At 44.6% G+C, this 16,919-nt stretch overlaps 1 protein-coding gene across 2 annotated transcripts; it reads left to right on the top strand.

Moving 5' to 3' along the window:
- The first annotated feature begins 1,246 nt into the window (after positions 1-1,246).
- On the top strand, positions 1,247-16,780 carry LOC9311441 (isoflavone reductase homolog P3). Of its 2 annotated transcripts, none has more exons than XM_021024029.1 (7): positions 1,247-1,525; positions 1,783-1,869; positions 3,196-3,330; positions 11,939-11,940; positions 14,867-15,117; positions 15,196-15,399; positions 15,505-16,780. In XM_021024029.1, exons 1-7 carry the CDS (start codon positions 1,436-1,438, stop codon positions 15,669-15,671), a joined length of 936 nt encoding a protein of 311 aa, XP_020879688.1. In that variant the 5' UTR covers positions 1,247-1,435; the 3' UTR covers positions 15,672-16,780. The 2 variants fall into 2 exon arrangements, with proteins under 2 accessions (XP_020879688.1, XP_020879687.1); XM_021024028.1 differs by having other exon boundaries at positions 1,250-1,536; positions 1,794-1,869.
- Positions 16,781-16,919: the final 139 nt, after the last annotated feature.

Genomic DNA, 16,919 nt, shown 5'->3' with positions numbered 1-16,919 from the left:
GGAGATGGTATGGAGCTTGAAAGGAGTAAACCAAAAAGTAATGGAATTGACACGGTATGGAGTTTTTTTTGAAGTGCAAACTAGTATGGAGTTTAATAGTCCGGAGTGTTGCATACTAGTCCGATTTGTTGAATGGTAAATTTAGTGCGGACTAGTCCGACTTTAGTCCGGTCCGCTGCATACCTACCAACCATTCAAGGCCTAAATGTTAGTATGCACGTCTTAGTATGGAGCATACCATTGAACCATTCAAGGCCTTAATTTCGATATGTGTTAAATTTCGGATAATTGTATTGTTTAAAAGGTAAGTTAGATCTGAATTACCAGAATTATACACAAACCCATATTAAGTTTTGGTCAATGTATTTCCATATTAATTAAACTTTTGAAAATTATCAAAAGTTACCTATACACTCCAAATTACCAAAAGTCATAATAAATAGGCGAAAGAGAATTCAATGATCCTACTTTTCGGACTTTAAAATCTAAAAATTCAAAAAATTCAAAATAAGATAAATATAAAAGCCAAGGAACATTATTTTAGCCCAGAAGTTATATATATACACGTTGAACCCTTCAAACTCCTCAAATATTTTATTTTTCGAAAACATTCTTAATTGTATTTTCTAAGACACTTAAAAGTTTACTAAAATGGATGATACAGAAAACACCAACAGAAAATAATGTGTGTTTTAAAAATCGTTTGTTTTTGCCAAAAGATAAGATTGAAAAACATAATAAGAAGTGTGGGAGTTCCAATTCCTCGAAACGGTATTCAAGTAGAAATTCTGGACAATAACAATTCATATTGGATAAACTTTAGAGTAGACGATAATCGTTGGTGTGATGTGGGTGGAAAAATCTCAGATGCAAGAAATCTTAAAATATGTCATCAAATTATATTGGCAAGATACCAAATCTATTTTTTTCTATATATAATGTTATCTCGCTTGTATTATTAGATTTTTAATAAATCTATTTCACTAATGTTTTTCTTGAACAGAAAACAATTAGTCGTCTGGTGGTTACCGTGTTTCTAGATTCATGGCGAATAAAAGCACCAAACATGTAGTTTACGTCATAGTTAAGTTCAAGTACCAACTACCACTGCCCCACTTCATGAGAGTAAAAGTTTTAGTTTTTTTATGTAACAATGTAATTTGTAAACTGTGACGGAGATTAAAAAGTCAATAGATGATCGTTGAAAAGAAACAGCTAAATTTGAAACTTTCAAAGCAAACTTAACAAATCCAACTTTTTTCTACCATCGTGATTCTGAAAATGGAAATAAAATTCCATAACGCAATATGTGGTCAAAGTAAGGTAGCTCAGACAAGACAAGGTCCGTCGGCTCCACGGAACAAAAAATATAAAGACTATAAATGTGAGTCTCTTCTCTGTTCTGTAAAACCCAACCGACGAAAATAGCATAGAGATGACGAGCAAGATTCTGGTCATCGGAGCGACAGGTAACATCGGAAAAGTCATCGTCCAGGGAAGCGCCAAGTCTGGTCACGCCACTTTCGCTCTAGTCAGGGCCGGCCCAAACTATTTGAGTGCCTAAAGCAAAAAAATTTTTGGTCCATTAACAAAAGCTGTTATAAAAAAAAAATATAAGTTTTAACATGTATGAGATTCGAAACCGTGACCTGTATAACAAAAGACTTCAACCTAACCACTAGACCACAATAACATTTTAAAAATTGATGCCCTTAAAACTACTTATAATTATTTGATGCCTAAAGCCCTTGCTTCATGGGCTTTACCCATGGGCCGGCCCTGGCTCTAGTCAGAGAGGCCTCTCTCTCTGATCCGGTTAAGGCCAAACTCGTCGAGAGCTTCAAAGATCTCGGCGTTACCATACTATATGTACGTGACTAACTATTCTCTTCTCGTCTTCTAACCATTTGTATTGTTGTACCTCATATTTTTTTATTGGCTAAATTAATTTTATTTAGATATCAAAAATATTTTCATGTAAGAAAAAGATGGAAACTTTACAATTTATGATTTTTCTAACGGGAAAATTCCCAAAAAAAACCTCAATTATTTTTTATTTGGACATTTAATACCCAATTGTTTTCGGTTGGAATAAAAATACATATATTAATTAAATGGTGTGATTTAATACCCAAACAATTAAATATTGTTATTTTCATATTCACAAACTCACATCAAAAAATATATTCCAATTTTATCCTTACCATCTCAATTAATTATTAACTTTTAGATGACATGGCATTTGTTTTTTATTTAAATAAAAATTAATTTTATTAATATTTCATTTTTTTGTTATCCCAAAAAAATTTCAAAACAAATTTCGAAATAATTTGCAGTTTATTTTACAAATATTTAAATTTTTAAAATTTAAAATAAAATTAATTAGCAAAAAATTAAAAAAGTAAAAACAAAATAGTCATTTTTATGAATTGATAAATCTTGAGAGAGACGATGAGATTCGGATTGAGTTTTTGTCAAAAATAGTTTCACTCGTGAAGGATTTATATTCGAATAGAGAGTTTCTCACGACGAAGATTGTTTACCGGCGATTCTCGTAGAGATTAATCGAGACTTTTTGACATTGCAAAGACGGAATAAGATTATACAAATGACTATTTTTAATATTTTTGATTTTTTGCTTATTTTTATGTTTAATTTTAAAATAAAATAATTATATAAATTTTTTTTTTAGGCAACATAAAATAAAACATTAATAAAATTAATTTTTATTTAAATAAAAAACAATGCCATGTCATCTAAAAGTTAATAATTAATTGAGATGGTAAGGGTAAAATTAGAATATTTTTTTTGTTGTGAGTTCGTGAATATGAAAATAACAATATTTAATTGTTTGGGTATTAAATCACACCATTTAATTAATATATGTATTTTTATTCCAACCGAAAATAATTGGGTATTAAACGTCCAAATAAAAAATAAATGAGGTTTTTTTTTGGGAATTTTTCCTTTTTCTAACCTCCTTGCTTTTAATTCTAAAGTATACAGTAATTTGGGTGTTTGAATTTCCAACAAAATAAATGGCTCTTTTTATCTAATAATTAAGTAACAACATAAGAGTTTAATAAGTGAATTTTCCAAATTCTCAATTGAATAATGAAATATTTTGAAAAATTATTTCAATAACATTAAATTTTAGAATATATAATAAGAACTAGATACTGATAATGACGACAGGGAAGTTTAACTGATAAAGAGAGCTTAGTGAATGCAATCAAACAAGTCGAAGTCGTGATATCAGCTGTTGGTCGGGCTCAAATTCTCGATCAAATCAATATCATTGATGCTATCAAAGAATCTGGAAATGTTAAGGTCAGTTTTTCAAATGATTATGTATGAATACAACACACACCCTTTCTTAAAGATCCTCAATAGATTTGGAACTCATTGTTGGGGTCGGTTTCACCCTTTGGCGCCGAGCCAGACTTAGAACACTTTGGGAGTCTTTCAGAGATCATCTCGGGGCATCGCACCATTCACCTCGGGATATCCTGTCTAAACGATTTAGTATACCCGAGCCCATCGCCTCGGAGATACATTAACAAGACTACGAAGGCACCCGAGCTCTACCGCCTCGGAGGCACCCGAGCCCAATTGCCTCGGGGGTACCCGAACCCATCGCCTCGGGGATATCCTGAAGCAGACATCAGAAGCACCCGAGCCCAATTGCCTCGGGGGTACCCGAGCCTGGTCGCCTCGGGAGTTTCCGAGCCCATCGCCTCGGGGACACCCGAAGAAGCCACCCTAGAATGCCCGAGCCAGTCCTTCATGTGTATCCGAGCCGGTCTTACAAGTTCCCTGAAGCGAAGTCTTCATCATCGCCCGAAGCAAAGACTTAGTAAATATTCTTCTTTAAAGGTATCATTTCTAAGCACATTGTCATTTCCGAAAAAGAAGGATCATTTCCGATAATCTCGGAAATGATAAGGAAGAATCGCGAAGGATCAACTCAAATCAGGAAATCTTCCGAAAACTCCGAAGAATAAGGAAATTATCCTAATCCGCGATATTCTAGCCGACTTCAAGATAAATGGAAATCTTCCGAGAATATCGCTGGAGAGGCGGTTTGTCCTCCCTATATAAAGAGATTCAAGGCTAGAACGATGGGGGCAAGCAATATCGCTCTAGAAATTACACTACGCAAAGCTCTCACAGCACAAACACTTTTTCTTTTACGATCAAACTCTTGTACGATCAAAATCGTCTTTTCATTAATAATATCAAGAACGCCATCTTTGGTATCAATCGTTTCTGTTGTTCTTTGAGAATTCACGATTATCGTATCCCTAAAATAAAACCCTAGACAAATCTTGATTGTGTTAGTTTCGACTTCCACAGTTTGGCGCCGTCTGTGGGGATACTTTAGAATTCTCTTACCCTAAGACGCAGAACTCGATTACTGAAAAGCATGATGAACGAAGACGGTCGTCAGTCGCCACCAGCTGGAGGAGGAATCCCGAACCCTCCGAACCCTCAGAATCCTCAACCCGCCGATCCGACGATCCTAGCGACTCTAGCCGAACTGAAAGATCTGATGGTTAAGTTCCAGAAGAAAACTGACGATCAAGAGAGAGCCAACCAAACCTTGGCGCAGCGAATCGACGAAATCGCAACACGCGGGCAACAAAAAACCACACGTTTCCAAACTCGGCCACCACGAGCTCGGAGGGACTTGCCTGGCATCAACCCAATGAGACTCACGTTCGCGACACCAACCGGCAACACCAGAGTCGCAACCCGAGCCGACCCTGTCAGGCGCGAGAACCAGGATGATCCCACCGAGCCGGACGCAGTGGACTTGACGGACGAGCCAGATGATCTGCAAGATGAACGTACGCGAGCCGGAGCTAACTCCGCCGAGCGAACAGATCTCACTGACGATGAAGAAACTGAGGAAAACATAAGGTGGGCCGAAGAATCCGAAAGAGAGGACGAGCTAAGCAAGATCCGAGCCTCCCTAGCCAAGGCGGAAGCCGATATGAAGCTCGTCAAAACCCAGATACATAGCGTCTCGTCCTCCGCACCGAACATCGACCGAATTTTGGAAGAATCCCGGAATACGCCTTTCACCAAAAGAATTTCCGAAACAACGATGTCCAATCTGGGGAAGTTCAAAATCGATTCTTACAACGGATCAACCGACCCGAAATGCCACATTAAATCGTTTGTGATATCTGTGGCCCGAGCCAGGTTCAAGCCCGGCGAAAAGGATGCAGGTCTATGCTTACTGTTCGTGGAACACCTCAAAGGACCCGCATTAGAGTGGTTTTCAAGATTGGAACGAAACTCGGTCGATAGTTTCGACGAGCTATCGACATTGTTCCTTAAACAATACTCCGTGCTCATCGACCCCGGAACTTCCGACGCGGATCTGTGGTCTTTATCTCAACAACCCACCGAGCCTTTAAGAGATTTCCTCAAGACCTTCAAATCGACGCTAGCCAAGGTCGAAGGAATTACCGACGTAGCAGCTCTCTCGGCTTTGAAGAAAGCTCTCTGGTACAAGTCAGAATTCAGGAAAGAGTTGAACCTGTCTAAACCGACCTCAATTCGTGACGCGCTGCATCGAGCCTCGGATTTCGTCGCCCACGAAGAAGAAATGGCGCTACTAGCAAAGAGGCACGAGCCGACGAAACAGGCGTCCCGAGCCGAGAAAACTGAGAAAGCCCAAGCGGCAACTCCAGTCCAGAAGAAGACGCGTGAGAGCAGTACGTATACGCATCACGAAGGGCGTAATTTCTCAGGATACCATAGCTACCAAATCGACACACCCCGGCAGAGGCCGGGGCCGTGGGCGAGGAAGAGAGTCCTTCACCTGGACAAGGGATCAGCCACCGAACAATGATCAGGAATATTGTGAACACCACAAAATTTTCGGCCATCATACCTCGAGATGCCGAAGCCTCGGAGCCAAGTTAGCAACCAAATTCCTAGCTGGAGAGCTCGGGACAAACGTTACTCTCAAGGACCTCGAGCCAGAACCGGAGCCCGAGCAGACCAATCCAGGGAGAGACCCCGAACCAAGGAACCAGGAGTCTCAGAAAAGAACCCGGGGGTCGGAAGACGAAGACCGAGATGGTACGCGACAGAAGGTTCTTACCATAATGGGTGGATCACCTTACTGTCCTGACACCGTAGCGGCAATTAAAGCTTATCAACGCCGAGCCGAGATGCCTAGCAACTGGACAAGACGCTTTGATCGACCTAACGACGTGATCACATTCGAAGAAAGCGAGACAAACGGGCTCGACATGCCTCATAACGATCCAATCGTCGTCACATTAGCGATAGGAGACCACGATATTTATCGAGTGTTGATTGACACCGGCAGCACCATTGACGTGATCTTTCGCGAAACGCTCCAACGAATGAACATCGACATGTCACAGGTGGTTCCGACCCCGAGGCCTGTCCTCGGATTTTCAGGAGAAACTTTGATGACGCTTGGAACCATCCAACTACCAGTCCGAGCCGGCGGGGTAACAAAGATAGTCAACTTCTTAGTCACCGACCGACCTACCATCTACAACGTCATAATGGGGACTCCGTGGTTAAATCTAATGCGAGCTGTCGCATCAACATATCATCTGTGTGTCAAATTCCCGACCCCTAATGGCGTGAAAACAATATGGGGCAGTCAGAAAAATTCTCGGATGTGTTTCATGGTAGCACACAAACTCCGAAACCCCGTCACCGAAGCGAAGGCCGAAACCAATCACAAGAAATCAAAACTTGGCCGGAGTGAAGAGAAGGCTATATCTAAACAGTTATAGCAATTACAGATCGAGGAGGCGCGCGAGGAGAAGAAGCCTACCTCGGATCCTGTAATCTCCATTAGCCTCGACGATGAACGGCCCGAACGATGCGTAGAAATTGGCAGCGACTTGAGCGAGGAAATCAAGATCGAGCTCATCTCATTCCTCAAAGAGAACATCAACACCTTCGCCTGGTCAGCTGAAGATCTACCTGGAGTAAGCATCGACATAATCTGCCACGAGCTGAATGTTGATCCATCTTTCAAGCCCATCAAGCAGAAGCGAAGAAAATTGGGCCGGGATCGCGCAGATGCCGTGAACGCCGAAGTTGAAAAGCTCCTGAAGATCGGCTCGATCTCTGAAGCAAGGTATCCGGATTGGTTAGCAAATCCTGTCGTGGTTAAAAAGAAGAACGGCAAGTGGAGAGTCTGCATCGATTTCACCGACCTGAACAAAGCTTGCCCTAAAGACAGTTTTCCGCTCCCACATATCGATCGTTTAGTGGAAGCAACCGCGGGAAATAAGTTGCTATCATTCATGGACGCTTTCGCAGGATACAATCAGATTCTCATGCACCCCGACGATCGCGAGAAGACAGCATTCATCACAGACCGAGGTATCTACTGTTACAAAGTCATGCCCTTCGGACTCAAGAACGCCGGCGCGACGTATCAGCGACTCGTCAACAGGATGTTCTCCGAACAGCTCGGGAAGACGATGGAAGTTTATATCGACGACATGTTAGTCAAATCCCTTGAAGAAAGCGATCACATAACCCATCTACGCGACTGTTTCTGTCAGCTCAACAAGCACAACATGAAGCTTAACCCGGCAAAATGTCGTTTCGCGGTAAAGTCTGGAGAATTTTTGGGATATCTCATAACTCACCGAGGCATCGAGGCAAACCCGAAGCAGATCGATGCTCTACTAAACATGCCCTCACCGCAGAACAAGCGCGAAGTCCAACGTCTCACCGGGAGAGTCGCAGCCTTGAACCGATTCATCTCGCGATCCACTGACAAATGCCTAGCTTTCTACGATACTCTGCGCGGGAACAAGAAATTCGAATGGACCGATCGCTGCGAAGAAGCTTTCCAGGAACTGAAGAAATATTTGGCTAATCCACCGGTGTTAGCGAAACCAGTCCCGGGCGAGCCGTTATTCCTATACATCGCAGTCTCTGACACGGCTATAAGCGGAGTCATAGTCAGGGAAGACAGAGGGGAGCAGAAGCCGATTTTTTACGTCTCGCAAACTTTCACCGACGCGGAAACACGCTATCCGCAAACTGAAAAGCTCGCCCTCGCCGTAGTAATGTCAGCGCGGAAGCTACGGCCATATTTCCAGTCTCACTCGATTGTCGTCATGGCGCCCGTATCGCTCCGAACCATCTTGCACAGTCCAAGCCAATCGGGACGCTTAGCCAAGTGGGCAGTAGAACTCAGCGAGTATGACATCGAATACAGAAACAAAACATGCGCGAAATCTCAAGTCCTGGCCGATTTCATCATCGAGCTGCCAACAGAGAACGTCCGAGAAGAGTCACCCAACGCTGTTTGGATCCTCCACGTCGACGGCTCATCCTCAAAACAAGGTTCTGGCGTCGGAATCCGCCTCGCATCACCAGAGGGTGAAATCCTTGAACAATCCTTTCGGCTAAATTTCGACGCGACTAACAACGTGGCTGAGTATGAAGCGCTGATAGCAGGACTTAAGCTGGCGCGGGGACTTAAGATCAATAAGCTGCGAGCCTTTTGCGACTCCCAACTCGTGGCTAATCAATTCAATGGAGAATACGCGGCTCGCGACGAACGAATGGAAGCGTATCTTGCTCTCACGCAGGACTTGGTGAAACAATTCGGAGAGTTTGAGCTGACCAGAATCCCACGAGGTGAGAACACATCGGCCGATGCCTTAGCGGCTCTAGCTTCAACCTCTGACCCAAATCTGAAGAGGATCATACCGGTTGAGTTCATCGAAAAGCCGAGCATTGAAGATAATAGCAAGGATCAAGTTCTAACAGCTCGGGAGACAGAAGAACTAGAAGAAATGGACATCGAACAACTAGACCAGCAAACTACGGACGCAACAGAGCCCGAATACGGAAGCGACGCCAAATGGATCGGAGCCATCCGAAGCTACATTGCCGATGGAGAAGTTCCTACTGAAAAGTGGGCAGCTCGGAAGCTTAAGGCCAAAGCGGCTCGGTATACTCTGATCGATGGAGAGCTCTTTAAATGGCGATTTTCTGGTCCTCTCCTTATCTGTGTCGAAGGAAACGAAGCTCGGAGAGTCATGGAAGAAGTTCACGGCGGATCTTGTGGAAACCATTCTGGCGGAAGAACTCTGGCTATAAAGATCAAACGCCACGGATACTTCTGGCCGACGATGGTCAAAGACTGCGAGAAATTTTCTCAACGGTGTGATAAATGCCAGAGACACGCACCAACCATTCATCAACCCGCCGAGCTCCTCTCTTCCGTCACTTCGCCTTATCCGTTCATGCGATGGTCTATGGACATCATCGGACCTCTACACAACTCCAAACAGAAGAAACTCGTCCTCGTACTAACAGACTACTTCTCCAAATGGATCGAGGCAGACTCCTACGCCAGCATCAAAGACGCGCAGGTCGAAAACTTCGTCTGGAAGAACATCATATGCCGCCACGGGATACCTTATGAGATCGTTACAGACAACGGATCGCAGTTTATTTCGGCTCGGTTCGAAGGATTCTGCGAGAAATGGGGAATTCGCCTCAGCAAATCTACGCCTCGATATCCCCAGGGGAACGGACAGGCCGAAGCGACAAACAAGACGATTCTCGACGGGATAAAAAAGCGCCTCGACGCAAAGAAAGGCCGCTGGGCCGACGAATTAGAAGGAGTACTCTGGTCACACAGAACCACACCGCGGCGGGCCACGGGAGAAACACCCTTCGCCCTTGTCTACGGCACGGAGTGTGTGATTCCCACCGAAGCCGAGATCCCGGGGCTGAGAAGACGTTTTCTCCCCGAGCAGGAAAATTCCAACACCCAGATGATGCTAGACGAGCTGGACTTAATTGACGAAAGAAGAGATGCGGCTTTGATCCGAATGCAGAACTATCAGAATTCAACGGCTCGGTATTACAACTCTCACGTTAAACATCGCCGTTTCCACGAAGGAGATCTCGTACTACGCAAAGTTTTCTAGAATACCGCCGAGCAGAACGCAGGCAAACTCGGCGCGAATTGGGAGGGACCTTACACGATCGCAAAGGTAATCCGTCCCGGCGTCTACGAACTCATCAACATGAACGGCAAAGCGGTACCTAGATCCTGGAACGCAATGCATCTAAGGAAATACTACCGCTAAAAACCTAAGGTACGCATGTACTCGAACTACGGGGTGGCTTGATCCCTGCAAAGGGTACGTAGGCAGCTCGTCCTCGGACGAGTTCAGCTACCCCCCCTAATTAAAAAGGGGGGAGTGGGTCCGTATACTTATATACTCCCACTAAATTTTTCAAATTCCCTAAGTCTTTACCCTTCGGGTTATTAATTTTATCCACCTCGAAGATTTGATCGGTCATCTTATCGACCTATAAAGCTAAAAGTTCGCTCGGACGATGGCCACGTCCTCGGATAGAAAAAGCTCTTTGCACCGCCTCGGTTACAGCGCGCTATATAAACAGTCGAGACGATTCGGTCGGAGATATCCTGCCATAAAGAAATTGTCTTCAAAAAACCCAGTTGACTTCGACACTGGTACCCCAGTCCGCTTCTAAGCACTGGCTTCGACTATATCGGCTCGGGTCGCAACCGATAAAGATTAGTCCTACTTAACCGAAACCCAGTTATCCTAACGATGGTACACGATTCATTTCATTTTCGGCTCGAAAGATAAGGCGTTCGGATTTAACTTCTCAACGAGCAATTCTTAAACCCGGTTAACTTAACACCGGTGCATGATTCTTTTGCTCTCGGCTCGAAGGATAAAACCAAATACTTGACATTAGTTTTGAATCCAGTTCGGAAAAATGTTTAAGAAAAAATACTTGGACATAATATTCAAGGGATAAAGCCATCCAGGCAAGTCTTACAAAAAAAAAGAGAACAAAAAAAAACATCTCGGGATCAGATCGAATCTTGGTTAACCGGCGAAACTTGAGCTACCTCGGTACCTCGGTTCGAACCGGACTGGTCGGCAACACCCAGCGCCACTGCGGCGCCTTCGATCGAACGGTTTCCGAAGCTGTCATCGACAGAATCCGGGGAAACCGGAGGAAGCTTCAAGTCCTCTCGCAGCTCGGTCCCAAGACGGACGTACTCGTCCTCGGCGCTCCCATATTCAGCAGTCCACTGAAGGACCTCGGCCTTCTCGTCTTCAACCCTCTTTCCTTCCTCCAGCTCGGCTATCAGCTCGGCATTGGCCCGCGCTTGCACCAAGTATATATAGCGCGTGGACACCTCCCCGAACTGGTCCATCTTCGCCTCGATAGCCCTGACCTTCTCGGCGAACTCCCTTTTTGCTGCCTTCCTTTCTCTGACAATCTCCTTTTCCCGGAGAGCCTTCTCCTCGTTGAATAACCGACGGAGTCGTTCGACCTCGGCCTCAAGCTCTCTCTGAGTCCGCAAGCTATCCTCAGATGCTTTCAATCGCTCCACCTTCTCGGCCTTGGCCAACGCCTCAGCCTCCTATTTAGCCGCGATCGCCTCGGACAATTCAGCTTCGATCCTAGCTCGTGACGCCTCCGATCTCTCACGGGCCAGCTCGGACTTCCGAGCTCCAGAATCATAGGCCCGAACCATGGAATTCATCGAATGGAAGGCCTGAAATAGAACGAGAATTATTAGCAAGTATTACATGGAAACGATAGTAAAACAGGTCAAGAACAGATCGGTAATACCTTCAAGAACCCGGCAGCGGTTTCACGGTAGTTTTGAGCCTCCAACAAGGCATCAGGAGCAGACAGTGGCGGCCCGGAGCAAGAAGCGACAAAGTTCGCCGAAGCAATCTTATCCTTGTACACTGGAGTTTCGCTACGACTCCTTTTCTCCTTCCTTGAGACTCCCGAGCCATCGCCTCGGGGTCTTTTTCCCCTAGTTTTGGATTTCGCCTCGGCGACCGGAGCAGCAACGACCAGAGTCCCTACCGCCTCGGGGACGTCGGTCGTAGGGGAGATGTGTCCGACCACCTCGGGAACAATCGGAACCATGTCCCGAGGTACATCAGTTGCCTCGGCATCCATGACGACCTCAAGGTTGGCCTCGGGAGGAGTAGGAGGTCTGAAGTTCGCCTCCAAAACGGCTTTTTCCTTAGCCGCCTTCTTTTCAGCGGCCTTCCTGGCTCTCAGAGATTGCGCGGCTCCTTGCATCTCGATGAGGTGATCTAAACGATGGTCGGATGATTCTGAAGAAGACTGGCAGGGAGCTCCGTGCAACAAACGCAAGGCTCTCTCAATCCTTTCCTGGGAAAAGTGCTTCGTCCAATCACACTTCCGAGCTATTAGTTCGTCGTGGAGGTCTAGAAAGCCTTCGGGAATGGTTTCGAGAAACGACGGGTTCCGATCTGCATGAACAAGAGAAACGGTTAGTAAAGAGAATATAAAGAACAAGACAGCAAATACAGCTTCGGGCGTAGTACCGATTTGTCTCCACTTTCCAACAACTTTCCCTAAGTAGTCCTCGTGGACACTATACTCATTCAAGGCTACAAAGAAGAAATGGTCGGTATATTTTTCATCCTTGCTCGGGAAACCGCCGATAACCCTCCTATTTGGCCTCGGAGATATGTAAAATCTCTCAACAGGGCCCGGTATTCGCCGGATCTCTAGGAGATTCCTTAAGTGGCTTAGGTCAACCAGGTTGACCGTCTCAATACTTCGGACTAAAATCCCCACTAGATGCCGCAAGCCTCGGGTCGTTATCTGAGATAAAGCAATCTTGTACGACCACAGAAACGCCAAAATCGGCCTCGGGATTGGAAGCCAAAGGAAGCAATGATAGAAGAACCCCTCGTAGAGGGTAAAAAACCCCTCGGGTGGATCATCAGCTCGCTCGTTTGGAGTTGGAAGTCTCAGTTCAACCCCCTCACTGAAACCAAATCGAGCCTTGAGATCCCGAAGGGAGTCCTCCGTGCATAAAGTAGAACCCGGGGGATCAGGTTTCCTAGCCTTCTTGGCTCGTTTTCTCTTCTGCTGACCCTTGGCTGCTCGGACTTTAGCTTGAAGCAACCTAGCCGCCTCGTCAGAATCGTAGTGGACTTCCTCGGCCTTAACAGGAAGTAGAGGCGCCTCGGGGGCGTTCCGCCAGCACGATACTCCAGCTTCACCAACTGCCGGTGGATGGGCCCTCCTTCTACTCAAAATCGCCTCGGGATCATCAGGCAAATCCTGATCCCGAGCCACATTTGCAACCGCGTCTTCCCGAACAACGAAACGGCTCGGGTTTTCTTCCCGTGAAGCCGACTCTGCATCACTCCCACGGCGTAACACGATCTGATGGTCCGCCTCGGGGTCGCTCGAGGAACTCCAGACCATCTTTCTCTTGTAGACGGGGAGAAGAGTGTCGCCTCGGGGCGAATCGCTGGAATCAGATAGAGACATTTTTTTTGGCCTCGGGAGATTGAAGAAGTTGATCGGAGGAACAAAGTTTGACAGATCGGGGAAATCAACCTAGATCTAATGACGGTGGCGCTATGACGGAAATATTAACGGAAAAAGTAGAAAATTCAAGAACTCAAGATCAGAGAGAAGAAAACGAACCTTGAAAATTTTCCTTTGCAATTGCGAAATGAAGAAATGAATCGGAGGCTTGACATTTATAGAGATTTGGAGCGCGTCGGGTACGAACGAGCCAAATAAAACACATCGAATCCGCGTCTGAGGCGCGTCGGGCACAAACGAAGTAAGTAAGATACTTCGCATCCGCACGAGTCTCGGGAATCAGCGAAAGGACCTTTCCACTTCTCGAGAAGGAATCCCAACCGTCACACGCCAAGAGAAGATGAAACGACAGAGGAATCCGAATCGCCAAAAACTTTAAAAGGACCGAACTGTCCAAAGTAAACGGCTCGGCCTAAATGTCATAAAGCTCATCACGCTTGGTTTTCCAAACTAACGAGCTGGGGGGCTAACTGTTGGGGTCGGTTTCACCCTTTGGCGCCGAGCCAGACTTAGAACACTTTGGGAGTCTTTCAGAGATCATCTCGGGGCATCGCACCATTCACCTCGGGATATCCTGTCTAAACGATTTAGTATACCCGAGCCCATCGCCTCGGAGATACATTAACAAGACTACGAAGGCACCCGAGCTCTACCGCCTCGGAGGCACCCGAGCCCAATTACCTCGGGGGTACCCGAGCCCATCGCCTCGGGGATATCCTGAAGCAGACATCAGAAGCACCCGAGCCCAATTGCCTCGGGGGTACCCGAGCCTGGTCGCCTCGGGAGTTTCCGAGCCCATCGCCTCGGGGACACCCGAAGAAGCCACCCTAGAATGCCCGAGCCAGTCCTTCATGTGTACCCGAGCCGGTCTTACAAGTTCCCTGAAGCGAAGTCTTCATCATCGCCCGAAGCAAAGACTTAGTAAATATTCTTCTTTAAAGGTATCATTTCTAAGCACATTGTCATTTCCGAAAAAGAAGGATCATTTCCGATAATCTCGGAAATGATAAGGAAGAATCGCGAAGGATCAACTCAAATCAGGAAATCTTCCGAAAACTCCGAAGAATAAGGAAATTATCCTAATCCGCGATATTCTAGCCGACTTCAAGATAAATGGAAATCTTCCGAGAATATCGCTGGAGAGGCGGTTTGTCCTCCCTATATAAAGAGATTCAAGGCTAGAACGATGGGGGCAAGCAATATCGCTCTAGAAATTACACTACGCAAAGCTCTCACAGCACAAACACTTTTTCTTTTACGATCAAACTCTTGTACGATCAAAATCGTCTTTTCATTAATAATATCAAGAACGCCATCTTTGGTATCAATCGTTTCTGTTGTTCTTTGAGAATTCACGATTATCGTATCCCTAAAATAAAACCCTAGACAAATCTTGATTGTGTTAGTTTCGACTTCCACACTCATATATATTTGTCATCCCGAGATTCTTACCATCGGAATTTGACAACGACGTGGATCGTACTGTGGCCATCGAGCCAGCGACTGCGACACTATCAAATTACAACAGGAAAGCTCAGATAAGGCGTGCCATAGAAGCCGCAAAGATACCTTATACGTATGTGGTCACAGGTTGTTTTGCTGGTTTTTTCGTTCCATGTCTAGGTCAATGCCACTTGCGACTCACATCTCCTCCTAGAGATAAAGTTTCTATCTACGACAGTGGCAATGGCAAAGGTAGCCGATATATATGCCTGTACGTTACACTCTATGTTACTTGTGTATGTTTGGTATTAATTTATTTTTCTTTTGCAGCCATTTTCAATATTGAAGAAGACATTGCTACATATACATTAAAAGCTGTTGATGACCCGAGAACAGTTAACAAGATTCTCTACATTTACCCGCCCAAGAACATTGTATCGCAGAACGATATGGTCGGTTTTTGGGAGAGAAAGATCGGTAAGACTCTCGACAAGACTTATGTTTCAGAGGAAGAGCTCCTAAAAAGCATCGAAGGTGATCACTTTAAACATGATAATAGATTTTTTTTATATCGAATTGTAATCAGTCACAAGTATTATAAGTCTTGTCTTTTGTGTGGTTTTTTACTTGCATTTGCAGAGACTCAGCCACCAATTGATTTTGCCATGGGTTTGATCCATACGATATTTGTGAAGAGCGATCATACCTCCTTCGATATAGACCCTTCTTTTGGAGTTGAGGCTTCCGAGCTTTACCCCGAGGTGAAGTACACAACCATCGATGAGTATCTTAACCGGTTTGTCTGAAAACCCCCGTCCTTTATGTTTGTTTCAAAGATCGATTGTTTCGATGTTAGACGCAAATCTTATCTCAAAACGAGGCTTATTTCATTAATATCAATACATAACATAAAAGGTCCAGTACATTATTTGACTGATATAAGAGACACCTTGAACCACATTATCACACCAATAGTCCAATATTAGTGCGTAGTTTCAAGGGTTGACCTTGGGAGCCCATCCTGAGATCACATACTTTTCCTCGGTCTTAGTTTTCTTAAGGAGTCAAGAGAGAACAAAGCCGTCATGTAGTTATGGACATGGGGCAAGCTCGCGGGGACAGACCAGCTTTTGAAATGGCCAAGAGCACCTTGGAGATGGTAAAGCTTTGGTGCTAAGCTTAGATCCACCGCGGGAACTCTTTCCCCGGCTATATGACCCAAGTTTCATTTAACACTTACAAAATGAAACATTCAATCATCTTTCTTAACAATTCGTAATTTAAACTGAGAAAATCTTACCATCTCATCTGCGACCCAAAGACTTAAAATCTTAACAAAAAATCTTACTACCAATTTCTCCAATCTCTGTAAGAAAATTGGATATCTTTGACTAGTAAAACATTTATGGTAGTTAACTATGATTAAAATTACAGTAAAAGAAAAAAGACTCTTTGGGTTGAATTTAGCTTCATGGGATGTATTCGGAATCTTTGGGCCAAACGTTACGAACGGTGAAACAAATGGTTATTTCTGTCTCCGGTGATATTTTTGATACTGAAAATGTGCATGACTATAATTCAGAATGGTTAATCAAAAAAATACTAATTGTTAGTATAACAAACTTCGATTTGAACCTCACACCGCGAGATCGTTGAAAAAAGAATTCGGTTATTGTCTACTAAGGAGTTAGGACTATCAAAGATAAAAATCAAACAAATTCAAGTTAAAATTTGGTACAGAGTTCAATCTTTTTGGTCTGCATTAGGTTTGGTTGGGTTAACCACAAATGGACGTTACTCATACAATGATATACAACACAAGCTTGAAACTCTAAATAAAAGAGAGGAACGTATATAGAGTTTAATATACGGGAAATACCCCGAGACAACCAGAGTCTTTCATTCGACCCATCTCACAAAGTAACAACTCTCCCTTCGCCTGCCTTTTTTTTGCTTCCTGGTAGAAACAACAAAACCCGAAAATTTTACTTTCGGTTCACCTCTTTTCGCTTCATGGAGAGACAGCAAAACCCGAAAAAATCTGGTCTACTTTT

The sequence above is a fragment of the Arabidopsis lyrata genome (assembly GCF_000004255.2).
Source record: "Arabidopsis lyrata subsp. lyrata unplaced genomic scaffold ARALYscaffold_5, whole genome shotgun sequence".
Classification (NCBI taxonomy): Eukaryota; Viridiplantae; Streptophyta; class Magnoliopsida; order Brassicales; family Brassicaceae; genus Arabidopsis; species Arabidopsis lyrata.
Note: the sequence above shows the minus strand (reverse complement) of the source record. Positions and strands in the feature narration are given on the sequence as shown.

Bases quoted from the DNA above. Each gene is read 5' to 3' on its own strand.
- LOC9311441 (XM_021024029.1), top strand. From the start codon at position 1,436: ATGACGAGCAAGATTCTGGTCATCGGAGCGACAGGTAACATCGGAAAA. The intron at 15,118-15,195 runs GTAGCCGATATA...TTTCTTTTGCAG, and splicing joins CGACAGTGGCAATGGCAAAG to CCATTTTCAATATTGAAGAA. The intron at 15,400-15,504 runs GTGATCACTTTA...TTGCATTTGCAG, and splicing joins GCTCCTAAAAAGCATCGAAG to AGACTCAGCCACCAATTGAT.